The following is a 14,430-nucleotide window of genomic DNA, read 5'->3' on the forward strand; positions in this document are numbered from 1 at the left end:
AGGGGCTATATGTGAGAATGCAAATGTCGGAACGGAGAGCCTCCGGACTTTCTCCCGAGTTTCCAGGCCTCTGGTTAAAACTCTGGAGAATGTCTGAATGAGCCGATGTGAGAACATAGCAGGAGATCCTTTGCAGGATTCACCATGAGCTAGTGTGTGTTGATGGTGTTTGTAACATGTCAGACAGACGCAAAAAAAACGTATCAGAAAACCCCCTCAAAAGTACACAAATATCTCAGGTTAAAACTGCCGGTGCCATACAAAGAAGACGTCAAGAGATAAGGGTCAACAGCGGTAATGACGTGTAAACAAAATGATCTCTGCAATGGAATTTCTACGTCACGTCCTCTGCCTGCTGCACCAGCTCTCACCTGTATCCGCTGGAGATTTCTCTGTTGATCGGAGAATCTCCTGCTGTTGTCCTGACTTTCTGTGGAGTTCATGTTTGAAAATGGCTTCTGTTAAACCCACCCAGCTGTAGCTACACGGTTACACAAAAGAGTTGTAACGTTTTCATCAAATCGCAAAAAACATATATAATTCTATATATCACAGACTGTTAAACTATTCCTCAAATAATATCACTAACAGATTATTTCGTCAAGAAAACATATTCACCAGTAAAAAGTGTGTTAACAGCCACCTCTGAGCAGAAATCTGCTACAGACACCTTTAAAGAATCAATCTTAGCCCTTGTCATCAAATCACACACAGTGCTGCGATACCATATGTGTCCTCTGACTTGATCATAAAGTAATATTATCTCTCTGGAAGAAGAAGGAAAACTATTCCACAGATCCATATACGACGCACTACACCCACCACCCCCTCACCCACGGTAGAGTCTTCTTCCAGCCAAGCTTGCCCTGTGAAAAACAGGTGTCATACGTTTGCAACTTTAAGTTGTGTCATGGTGCCATTTAATCACGTGGTGTGTTGTATTTACAAATTACGTAAACACCTCCTTTTGTGTGTGTGTGTGTGTGTGTGGGGGTCACCTTCCTCTTGCTCATCTTCTTCTTCTCGGTTAGCTCTCTCATTTCACTCTGCCTCCTCCCTTGTCCCTTCACCATTGTCTGTTGTCTTGGATGTTTTCTGTGTCAAAGTATCCTTCAGGGGTTTGATTCTTGCTGTGTCATTTGAATAATGAATGTTTTTGTCCGTTGCTTGCACTCGAGCACGAGCGCTCCAGACACGTACACATACACACACTCAACTTTTACCTTACACCCCCTGTCTGCTCACTGTGTTAACTAATCAGATAATTATGAGTCTATGCTTGCCCCGTGTCCTCACAGTATCGGGCATGGTGTCATTACTATCTCGCTCGCTCTCTCGGATCCATACCTGGCTCGGTCTCTCCACGGCCCTAATGAGCAGTGGAGAAACATCAAGTAGACAAAAACAAGTGCTCAGGGATCAATTAATTGGGTTATGTCAGCAATGATGATAGCATTGTGTTTGTGTGTGGTGGGCGGGTATACTGTGCTGTTCAGCAGATATGAGTGTTACCTAACACCTGCTGCAGGTGCTGACAAAGGCTAAGTTTGGCATTAAAAGTTTGTTCCTATTGTACCCATGTAAGTTTCCATGACCCCACTTCAGTCCTAGAAAAACCTAAACGTGTTGGTTTCACAGTCCGGTTGTGTCAAGTCAATTTTTCGAGGGGTTTGTGCAAACAGAGCTAACGTTCATTTTATCGTATTTGCAAGTGAACTGGACTGCAGAGATCAGTCCAGGTGCTTTGTCGTCAGGTTTTCTCTTGTCGTAAATGCCCTGCACACATATGCAGCTATCGGTTATGTGATTACAGCCCCTGCTCAGATTGGAGGTGGGTGGAATTACCTTGGACTTACATGATGTCACCATGCACCAATGAGGAGGATGAAGGTGTCATCCGTCCTGTCCGAACAGGTGCGACTAAAGGAGGAGAGCGAGGGCGGTGTCAGTGGAGTGTCTCCCACTATGTCTGTCCGTACACACAGTCCTGTCAAGATGTCTGCTCAGGTAAACTAAAATCGCTCTGCATGTCTTGTTAATAATACAGTCTGGATCGTAGTGATATTACATCATCGTGGCTGTTTCATCATTCTCATTGATTATAACATTTTAATCACTAAATTGGCAGGAATCAACATGTTGCAAATTACTTCCTCGTTTACCCATACTGCCGACACTAATTCTCTATGAAGCTACTTTCGGGCATCCACTGAAGTCCAGGCATTTTCCTGACATTATGCCGGAGGGGCTGTATGTGAGAACGCAAACGTCTGAGTCAGTTGCTCCGTACGTTTTCCTGAAACTCTCCTGCCGGCCCTTTGGTAAAATATCTGGAAAAAACCTGAGTCAACCCATATGAGAATACAACTGAAAAATGTCTCAGCCAGCAAGTGGGCACGTTGATGACGTTTCTAACACACGATGGAAGCCAAACAGGAAGAATATACATTTCTCAGGATTAAAAAGAGGTGCCATATACGTAGAAGACGCTGAAGAAGACGTCAACTTGGAAGGTGATGAGGTCTCACGCCAGTGTTGATGCGCTGTAAAGACACCACCCCTCACCTCAATGTTTCGGGAATTGTCCTGTTGCTGTGAACACATCTAACCCAGACAGTCTCCTGGTGCATTCTTCATAAGGCAAAGTCCTGAAAATGTCTGGACCCATTTTTCTGGAGTTCGTGTCGGAAAACCGCTCAAGTGAGAGGAAAAGTAAGACAACAAATGTCAGTTATAAACACTTTTCACTTCAGAGAACATTACATTGACTTATATTGATTTCCATAATACTTACTCTAACCTTAGCCTAAACCTATAACCTTAAAACATGTCTTTATCCTGATTGACGTTATGGGGATTTGCATTTTGTCCATATAAGGACGAAAAGTCCCCAAAATGTGACTGTGTAAACAGATGTAGGTCCTCACAACATGAGTAATACCTGGACTGCAATAACACACACACAGGGAACACTGTTTCCATCAAGCAGGAGACCGTCTGACGAACACAAAAGAGCAGGCGATGGATGATTCCAGTGTGTCCTCACTGAGGATGTAAGGACTGCAGTAAATCAAAGTGGGACAATGCAGGGGCCAGGCAGAGGACACAGCAGCCTGAAGTGGGTCATTGAAATATATGCATGTGTCGAGGGGGGGCTCAGAATCGTCCCTGGTGGGACATTACAGGTCATAATGCCGATATGAAAGAAAACCACCACATAAGCAGAGATTGAATAAGCTGTAACTTTTATTGCACATTCCTGTTTGGTCTTGCAACGACCTTTCACCTTCTGAACTTTTAAGACCTCTGTCTCGACCAAACACTCAAGTCAGTAGCGGGACGACGTGGCCCAGAATTACTGATCACAGGTCAGATTCCCTTAACGAGTTAGATTTGAAGCATAGGGAGGTCACACTGATCCCAGATGTGAGACTGCAGGGGAACTTTAAGTCCAGATCTTTGTGTTGACCGCATACCACATTACTGTCTACAGCAGGACCAATGGGGAAGAGACAGTAGTGACATCATGGTGGGGACTGGGAAGTATTTAGGGAAGCTTAGGAATTCTCTTGATTCCTCTGTAATGCACTCCCAATTAAGGAAATACTCCTATTTAAAATTTTGAGACTTTGTAACCTTTTGTCCTTCTTAACTCCCCCAAATCCCCCCAAAATAAACGTACCTTCCCCCGTCACACAAATACAAAGGCTATCACTCATAGTACGTTATTTTTTCTTCTTGTTTTTCTTGTGACAATACCTGCAACATGCTTCAAATCTTCATTTTGGCAAACCACAAATAAATTATAACACAAACATTCATAACACAATGTGACATTTTTAGGACGCTTAGAAAGAAAGAAAAATATACATACAGTACAGAACCCCCCCAAAGAATAGACCAAGAAAAGAAAAGCATTTGCATTTTCGTTTTTTTTCCCCATATTTTTTCTTGCTTTTCTTGAAAAAAGATATACAGTAGCTAGCTACCAATCACATAGCACATGCAGATATAATACAACATAATCAGTTCACCCAGTTAGTGTCTGCAAACTACCTATCTAAACTATATCACAAAATGATTCTCTTGAAACCAGCAAACACTGAGCTTTTGAGATATTTTGTCTTAATAATAATTCAGTTTACAGTTTTCTCCGCTGACGAGCTGAGAGATCACTATACGATCGACCCTGAAATTACTAGCCAAATTCGAAGAGGACTAACGCTTTCGCACATGATAACATACCAGATGGTGCGTTGTTGTTTTTTTTCTCTTTTTTTCATGGTGGTTGGAGCGTAACGCACATATTTGCTCACACATGCACTCACACACAGACAGACATTTGTTATCGATCACAGACGCGACACAAGGGGGACTTTGAGAGGCAGCGTAACCCGATCTGAGCGTGGCTTGGCTTCAGCTCAGCGGTTTGAAAATCCTGGTTGTACCTGTGGAAAGCTGCACTGCTACCCCACCCCTGTCTCCCCTCGCCTAACTCCCACTCCGCCGTCTCCCACTTCCCCCCAAAGAAACAGGGCAGGAGCGGAAAGTGACAAAATGTCATCGCCGAGCAGGAGGTTTGACATCATCCGTCCTTCTGCTCTCGCTGCTCTTCTCTAATGACGCCCTGCTGAAATGTCAGACCAATTAGCAGCTTTCCCTCTGACATTTAACTGGCAGACAGCAAAACAAACACACGAGGAGCCCGCTGGACTGGGTGGACAGACAGTCTGTGAGTAGAAGGCGCCCGATTGATTGAGACTGACGTCGCTGCAGCCATAGAGTTGATATAAGATATTAATGAAGTCCTTTTATAGGTTGGAACTTCGGAGCGGTGTGTCTCCTAAGTAATCACAGCAGGTAGAGCAAATAATATTTGTCTTTGGCCATTTTGTGAGCTGCCTGACATTTCCGAGAAGCAGTGATCAAAACTCCCACAATTCCCTCCTCTCTAATTTTGCCTCCCTTTCAGCAGACATCAATCTGGTGGGCAGTGAAGCGTACACTCAATTAAAGCACCGCTGCATCCACGGCAGCACTCAAGCTCCCCCCGTCTTCATTTCCAGGTGTTACCGCCGCCGTTAAGGCCACAGGTGGAAGCAACAAGCGTGTGCGAAAAATGTGTGTATGTGTGTGCGCGTCCGAAGCACTGCCAAAGCCTATTTTCTACTGACCTTCAGTTCTTTACATGTATCCAAAACAAAGGTATGTGCACGTAGATATTCGCTCACAACCACACACACGTGTACAGTAGTAATATTCAGGAGCGGACATCAACAGTGGAACAAGACGGTGACAAGTCATTAAAAAAAAAAACAGCACTCCTTTTAGGCCTTAGTGTTATTCACAGTAAATCATATTTTTATGTATATACACACACATACACACACAAACTTAGGCCTGGCATTTAGCTGTACCATCTGGTATCTAAATCATGGGAATTACAGTCTTCTTCCTGTCCTACACACACACACACACACACTCGATAACATGAGAGTAGAGAGAGAGGGACTGACTGTCATTTTATTTATCATACATAGTCTCTGCATAAAGCAACATGTGACTTTATTTTCTCCGTTAGAAATCAATATCCATATATGCAACAGTGAGCTCTAAATTTAGCCACAAGAGACGGAGAGAAAGAAAGAGAAACAAAGCGAATGAGCGAGCTAAAGAAAGAGAAAGGGAGAGAGAGAGAGAGAGCACAGCTCCATGTAAATTACAATCTTCATGTTGCATTGAACTGTGAGCAACGGCACAGTCGAAAAGAAAAGGGGAAGTGAAGGAGTGAATGAGTATAAACGTGCGCTGCCCGTCTATTAAACATTAACAGCTTCATTTACATGTAAATGACCCGTCAGCTACACAGGGAGAGACGGTGGCAAGTGATGCCAGTTCATTGAGTTCATAGAGAGAGGGGAGAGAGGGGAGCGAGGGATGGAAAGAGAGGAGAGGATGGGATGGTGAGAGGAAGAGCGGAGAGGGGGATGAGCCTCCTTCATTTAGTAGTCTTTCACATGGGTGGAAAAGTCCACACAGTTCGATTTGTCGACTGCACGTGCATGGGTGCGCGCTGAAAAACAACAAAACGAGAAATCCAACAACAGTAACCCGCACCCAAATGCACATGCACACACTCCCAGCTGTTGTCTGATAGAGTGACACACACATACACACACACACACACACACACACACACACACACACACAAACACACACAACTCCCTCTCAGGCCTTTCCAAATTGGGGGGAAGAATCTCTCTGAGCGAGACGGAGGGTAATGAAAGTCACTTCTTGGTGACAATGATGACTGTGTGTCTCCTCTCTGAGAGTTTTGGTGGTGATGGAGGGCAAAACCAAAACAACAAAGAATAACAACACAGACCCACAAAACCGAGAGAAAAAAAAAAGCTCTTGAGTAAAACAGCAAAAGGTAAAGATGAAAGATTGTTGAGTTAGCGTGGTGTGTCGTTTTGCGTGTCGGAGCTAGCTGGGTTTGTCCGGCTAGCACGGGGCCAAGGGGTCGGCAGTTGAACACTCAGCCGTCGGACACGGGCGGAGACACCCAGCCGTATTTCTCGTGGGTCTTCACCAGGGACTTGAAGGTGGCCTCGGCTTCCTTACGGCTGAACGCTTTCTTGGACTTTCCTGCTTTCCTACATATACGTCCCTGCGAGGAAAGAGCGATACAGACAGAAAGAGAGAAGAAGGGAGTGGGAGGGAAATGTAAGGTTAGGTCATGTGAAAAGACAAAAAAACAGAAGACATCAAAACTGTCCGCTAACAGGGCAATTACAAAGGAAAGTCTTAGTGGGGTCTACACTAGACTATTGTATATCAGACTGAGACACAGACAGGTGCTGATCTCCATCATGGCAACAACATCCACAAAAGCACTTCCTGTTTGCCAATTTGTCTTCAAAGTAAAAGCACAACATTAATTTGGAGATTGTGTCGGCTGCTCTAACAGACCTCTGAAATGGCCAAAATATATGAAAAAATAACAGCAGCAAATTATTGAAATATCCCATAATTGAATCAAAATCAAAATAATGACAATAATAATATAAAGTATTATATGTAATGTATTTTGTTACCGTCAAACAAAGACAGACTATCAGTTTCCCTCTTTTTCTAGTCTTGTGCTAAGCTACGCTAACTGCCTCATGGATGTGGCCTCATTAATGGATTAACATGAGAGACGTATCAACCTTCTCTGCCAGGAAGTAACCGTCATGTTAAACTGCTCCTTTAAAGGATCTGCTTGTGCTACTATTCAGCGTGTCTTAGGCCACAGATGCATTGAATCATAAAACACACAAAATACACAAATTTTGTATCTCCACAAAAGTCCTATCCCTGGCAGTGTGGAGAATGATTTTAAGATAACATTTAGATGGTCTTGTGGGCAGACAGAAATGGTAACAGGTAAACAAATATGATGTGAAATCAATATAAAAAGCCATGGAACATTAGATTAGATGTTGTTGATAAAAAGTCAAGGATCTTTGCCACTAGGTAATGAAGATATTTTTGCTGGTAGCCATAAGTATGAGACTAACAGAGGCTTTCTTTAAAGCTGACAAAATGTGTAAGGATTTAGGTGATTAAAGCCACAGCAAACGATTATTTTCATTACTCTGACTGATCTGCCGGTTATTCATTATTTGGACTGTAAAATCCACTTAACTGGTCACATTTAGCCATCACATTTACCTGAAGCCAATGGTGACGTAGTTGTTTTGTTTGTGGGCTTGTTTGACACCCTGGGTGAAACCCCCCCCTTCAGCGCTTGTTTATACTCACGTTGAGTCTGACTCACAATTTATTAAAAATGTATTGTTTACGCTCAGGGACAATAACGATTTCACGCCACTCTTCAGGCAAGTCTCTGCAACACTTGTCTTTGGAGAGTGAGCAAAATTACTTTGATCATCTCATCTCCGGGCCGTGTCAACATTTACCATAAAGGTCAGAATATGGGTGCACTCCAAATAAAGGGGCAGCTGGTGTGACCACATAGATATGAATGATGGCTGACTTGACCCCTGTAACCAGCCCCCGCCCCCGCGCCCCCTCCCCTTCTCCTACTTCTGACTGTGAGATCTCACAAACTAAAACTAGTGGGCTCACTCCATCATGGTTAATTGGCTCGCATGGTGACATTATATCACTAACATGCCAATGAGTGATAAAAAACCCACAGTTTTTTCAGAGCTTGTCACCCCATGTCGGCCATATCTAAATCCACTACAGCATTTAAAATTCAAAAACACCCAAAGACTCTCAATTCACACATCATCATGCTTCTACTAGAGAATAATTTGAGCTTTTGATTGAAAAGTAAAATATTTCTGTTTGCAGGAAAATGAAAACATTCCGGGTGAAAATTTATACAACTTAGCCTTTCTTTCAGCGCATTCTTCCTTCCCTACTTGATCTCACTGGAAAGTACTGCAGTAATTACCAGATTTGACACATAAATGACTTTGAGCTAGACGAAATGAATTATTTTTGCACGACGACTTCGATTTTTTTTTTTTCGGGTCTCCTCTGAAGAATAATGAAATACTGAAAATGTAGAAAACAGCAAATGTCAAAATATTATTTGTCTGACCTAGATATGCATCGTCAGATCAAAGGAAAATATGGTTTCCTTGTTCACAATAATCAGCTCTTGTCAAGCTCATTCTGGATAAAAACTGCTTCATATCTTTTCAGGCAAAATATAGAAAGACGGAGACTCAGCCCACACGTGCAGATGGATGAACCAGAGGTTCACCCCCCCCCCCGCAGGGGAGATGTTGACAGGACAAGTGGTCTAAACACAGGTTGATCAACATTTGATCAATGTTTAAAGGCTTTTAAGATGTCAGGTTCAATCAGAAGTGAAAATACCTCCTTCACTACATAGAGCAACACGGAGATCAGAGGAGAGCAGAAGCAAGCCATCCACTAAATGATGAAAAGCTTGTAAATATGACAGAAAATGTATATATGAGCCTGTAACCCTCTTGTGCTCAGCGGAAAAAAGCATCTCAGAGCACCGTGACATATGACTTGGACCTTTTTTGCCCAGGCACCACCTTGGTGAAACCCTTCCTCTTTTCAAACAATGGGGCTAATAATAAACTTGGGATGACACGGAGAGAGATGAAGACAAGAGGTGTGGGTGTTGCCTGTGACGATAAAGCTGCTTATTCCGCTGTTGGCAGGGGTGCTGTCTCCCCTGAAGAGGAGTGCGTGGGAGGATTAATAGAAATAGAAACAACTGTCTTAGTGTTGAAAAGGGAAGATATGCAGCCACGACAGACATGATTCATGTGAGTTTGAAGTGCATCGTTTTAGGTGTAAAAACCACTTCCGAAACACAGGAACAGCACAAAGGGAAGGTTGCAGCAAAAACCTCAAACTGCACAGTGAATCTTTGTCAGCTGATCATGTACCACAGCTTCAAACTGTGCTGTGGTTGACTCACTACACTCTACCTTGCAGCTGTATAATATGTCAGGACTGTGGTTGTTTGTACACACTCTGTAACATCGCACCTTTTCCCTCTGGCCGACTGTCTAGGGAGAGAGAAAATGGCAGCGAGGACACTCCACTGACGCTCCAGTGAAAGCAATACTAATTAAATTCATTCAGATGACAAGCTCCTTCTGCATTCTGCAGAAACAAGATTATCATCTTGTTTTCTACAGTGGTAGTCGAGGCTAATGCCGGTTGTTTCCTTCCGGAAATCTACAAACAATGTCAACAGTTTACATCGAAACCTTTTCTTATTTGAAAGCTCAAAAGAACATTTACTCAGTCAGGCCAAAGTAAGTTGCACAATGATTCAGAAAAATCAATTGCTGCTGATTTTATAAATTATTTAAAATAATTGTTTTATGCTCTGAGTGCTAAAAACAAACTTCCATTCAGCTCCATTTTCATGACTGAAATCTCTGTTTGTTTGTTTATTTGTTTGTCAGCAGGATTAAGCAAAAGCTAATAAACTGATTTTTACGAAACTTGGTAGAAGGATTGGACATGAGCCAAAAAAAGCAAAAAAATAATTAAATTTTGGTACAGATCCACACAGAGGGGTGGTCCAGGAAATCTTTTTTTTTTAATTTACTTCCTTTACCTTTGTGAGATAGGGCAATTTTATGACATTTTCACAATTTTTCCCTGGAATAATTCATGGATATTAATGAAATGAATATCTGGCATATTCAGTCCATTGGTATCTATGAGTGGGTGCAAATTGGTGCGACTCCACTTAAAATATGGATCTAGTGGATTTAAAAATATGGTTGCAGGGCTGCATGCCATTCTTGTTATCTATCTAATTATAACAGCGGATCACTAACCAATTATGTTTCAATAGTTACATATTAATACCTTAGTCCCATTTCTGTGTGAGCTGGTAAAGAATAAGCCCACTGAATTTAAACATGAGCAGTGTTGTATTTGTCATTGAGATTTGTGTTTAAGTAGAAAGTAACTACAATATGCCTTTTTCAACCACAACATCAGTAGAAGACACGGGCATTGTTTAAATCTTCCACTTCCTTTAACAAAAGGTGGATTTCAGGACTACAGTTTTGCACTGTGTGATTCTCCATGCGATGAAATACAGGAAATAAAGCCGACTGCCACATCTTCAGTCCCGTGACATCTGATGGGTGATCAGTATGTCCCGTTACGTACTTGCTTGGCTATTTTGGGTCAGATGTGATGCAGGGGATGAAGGGAGATGAGGTGACAACATTGAATGATCTGGAGATTAGGGTTACAGTTTCCATTCCTGTAGCAACACATGGCCTCATTTCACGGCAGAGGCTTAGCGACACTCACACTCTCCGTCACTTTGTCTCCCTGTCTCTCAGACAGACACTCTAAGGAGCTCCTCCTGTTGTTTCCCCCGTGTATCTTAAACAACACTTAAATCCAACCTTGCTACAAAAGTCCACCATGATGAATCATTCAGTCTCATATTGAGTTTGACAGAAGAGAACCTTCAAATGGAGGCAGAGGATTGAGAGGTAGCACAATATGGCTGATCTCGCTGCCAGTGTGGAAACAACAACAGGAGTTTTGAAGTCGATTTTTTTGCTGGAAACAAACAAAAACAACTTTCCCTTTGTGTGGGATTTTTTGATTTCGCTTGTTCTGAAAATCTGAATGCATGTCTCAATGTGTGACTCATTCAGAGACATTAAATGCAGCGTCCCTTCAGGACGTACTTTCTCTTCCTCTCGTTTACAAAGCCACATTAAAAGACAACCTTCTCTTTTTTCAAACACCTGATCCACCCAGCCTTTAAAGTGGAAAACAAACAGAGTGGGTGACACCGGGAGCAGAGCTGCCTGAAACCTGCTCAGCCTCTCTGTGCAGCCAGACGCCTGGACTACGGACAACCCAGGCTGACAAACAAAGACAGTGCACCGGATGGAGACTGTCATGTATCTTCATTATCGATGCATATCTGTGCATCCCGCCATCTGGAAGCTGTCACCACCTCAAGATGGCGGCCGCTGTGTGGAATTGATGTTGTTATAGCGATTGGCTGGCCATTGTTAAAGAGGTGTGATTACCACGGTGATCGATGGCAGGGATGAATATACCCTCAGCTTAACATAGTGCTGCCATCAAACCAATCGCTGTGAGCATCGTGTGCTCGTCTTTACACACAATAGCCAGCAATTTCTCATTGGCTTGTTCTCTATGGAGAGCAGACGTGTGTTAGATGAAGAAACAGATATAGACTAGGACCTGAGATTAAGTGTGTGTGTGTGTGTGTGTGTGTGTGTGTGTGTGTGTGTGTGTGTGTGTGTGTGTGTGTGTGTGTGTGTGTGTGTGTGTGTGTGTGTGTGTGTGTGTGTGTGTGTGTGTGAATGTGAACGTAAAATCTGTTTCTGAACGTGTGAATTGATTAACAAGCCCACTTGAATAGGGGATATTGAGCATTAATTAGCAGCTTTTTGCTCACGGTCATCCACCAGAACAGACTGGTATGAGGCTTCCAAAGATGGAGAGAGAAAGTAAAAATATCTGCTCGGGAGGAAAGAACAGGCAAACAAAAGTGTGTGCATGCATGTGTGTGTGTGTGTATGCGTCCGTGCGTGTGTGTGTGTGTGTTGTAGTTCAGTTTAGCGAGGGCCCCAGGCTTATACAGTGCCATGTCAGTGTTTGTCTATTTCAGCTAAGCTTGCTCGTGGAGAGGGATGCACTTGTGTAAAGTGGCTGCTGGGTAATCGTGTGAATGGGAATCAGTCAATGGGCTGACCGGGACGGCCCCATTGCATGTCGGGAAGCAGCTCCGGGGGCAGAGGGGATTGCGTAACGCAGACATGTGCTTAAAGGGCCCTTGATAAACAAACAGGGATCGATGTCATCATCATCATCCTCATCAGGTCAGTCAGAGGAGTAGCCCCATGGGTATTGATAGGACTGATGGTGGGGTCATTAAAGGGTAATGCCACTGTTTTTTTTAAGTATACGTCATTTCAGTGACTTCATTTTTATTTTACGACAAATTTCTATTATAGCCAAATTTCAAAGAAGACAAAAAATAGGTACTTCAGGCCTGAGAGAAATAACCTTTTTTTGTTCTGTTTTGTTCTTCCACACATTTGACATTTCAGTTTCACCTTTGCACTGTGTAAAAATGAAATTCAACAGAACGATGAAATCCATCACAGCAAACAGGAAGCTTTAAAGGGGCGCTCCACTTATTTACCACAAGAAATGTACTCATTGCAACAACTGAGAACATGAGATCATGATGCGAGTGGAGGCGCTTGCAAGCCGCTCTTGTTTTTCCTTTTTCCGGATCCTATGGATCCTATTGATCCTATTGATCTAGGATTGCAAATAATCATTATTTGGTTATCCATTAATCTGCCAAATACTTTTTCATTGTTTTGTCGATAAAATGCCAGAGAAAAAAAGTCACACAACACATAAAGAGGGAGTGTGACTGCTCAAGATGATATTACACCACTATACCTTCATGGAGGAAATAGTTGTTGGCTACTATATTAATGTTGAAAATCTTGTATAGGGTGTCTATTTTGGCACTTGAGTTAATCTAGATCTATATTTGATGACAAATTCATATATTGTGATAAATTAATTATAAAATCAAGTTGAATTACAGAGCTTTTACTTTGAAAAGTTGTGAATTTAGGTCTGAGGGTTATCTCCATTGCTTAACAGACCTCTGAAATATTCGACATTTAATGCATAGTAAATCATTCAAACTTATATATAAGCCACACACGTGAACAGTTATGAAGCAAATCAAAAACATCGATTATAAACCCTTCAATGTAGATAAACCAGGCAGGATGAACACCGAGTTTTCTAACTTCTCTCTGCATCATAGACTCACTAATGATGAGGAATAATTCTGAAGTAGCTCCGGGAGCATTAACACGGGCCAAGAGAAAGAACAACTCCAAACAGGCAGGTTTACAACACGCACTGCACTGGTATAGTTTAAGCTACACTGATGTACTTTCTATACACTGTTGTACAAATAACAAAACAAAAACGTGGATCAATTTCCTAATATGCTCACAATACAAACACGCCTATATAAAACCTGCTGCACACACTAGAGCTCTGTTTTTACCACCTGCACAGCACTATGGGGGTAAATTCACTGCCATACATATTCACTGCCATACAGATTACACTCTGGCGTTTTTTAAACGTATATATGTGAAGGCCAGGTGGCTGGTGGATCTGACTTCAATCAAACCTCATCTCAGCCACTGTCATTGTGCGTGTGTGTGTTTCCACACATGTGCAGGTGAGGGCACTTCTAGCTCTGTTGACTCTCACCTCCCCACTCTGTGACAGCATGCATCCTCTCACACTAAAAATAGAGATGATGTTTCTAAACCAGCCCGAAACGCTATTGTCACCGGGACCCGGTGGCAAGGACGGATAAATATATTCTGTGTGTTTAGGTTTATATATAGTTCTGTGTGCGTGCCGTGTTTGTCAGGATGCATGAGAGACAGACAAGCGCATCTCCCAAAGAATTAGGACACGGGATGCATGCAATCGCCTGTGTCGACACACACGTCCACAAAAGCGGGGGGGAAAAGCGATGCGCACACACACAGGAATAATGAATCAATAGTTTCCATTGGCGAAGGAAGACACTTCACTATAATTAGGGAGCACTGCAGCGCTCCAAGCTCATCTCCTCAAGCAGCAAATCAAAATAATAGACACACACACACACACACACACTTTCCTCTATCTCTGTTTCTCTCTCTCTCTCTGGTTCTGGGTACAGCTCTTGCATAACCTTTCCTGGTAACAGATTCTTAATGGCCACATATGATTCGGGGAACAACATTAAATTAATTCACAAAGCACTAAGGTTTGGGGGTTGGGCTGGAGAATCCAGTGACAGCTTACATAAGG

The 14,430-nt window shown here is 42.7% G+C and overlaps 1 protein-coding gene across 2 annotated transcripts in view; it reads right to left on the bottom strand.

The window, feature by feature from the left end:
* Positions 1–3,228: 3,228 nt before the first annotated feature.
* The window catches only part of ube2ql1 (ubiquitin-conjugating enzyme E2Q family-like 1), a 32,422-nt gene continuing 21,220 nt past the window's right edge, over positions 3,229–14,430 (bottom strand). For both annotated transcript variants that reach the window (XM_035182773.2, XM_035182772.2), the window contains exon 3: positions 3,229–6,670. In XM_035182773.2, coding sequence (XP_035038664.1) covers positions 6,539–6,670 — 132 coding nt within the window. In that variant the 3' untranslated portion in view covers positions 3,229–6,538. The remainder of the gene's footprint in view (positions 6,671–14,430) is intronic.

This window comes from Hippoglossus stenolepis, chromosome 17, assembly GCF_022539355.2.
Source record: "Hippoglossus stenolepis isolate QCI-W04-F060 chromosome 17, HSTE1.2, whole genome shotgun sequence".
NCBI lineage: Eukaryota > Metazoa > Chordata > Actinopteri > Pleuronectiformes > Pleuronectidae > Hippoglossus > Hippoglossus stenolepis.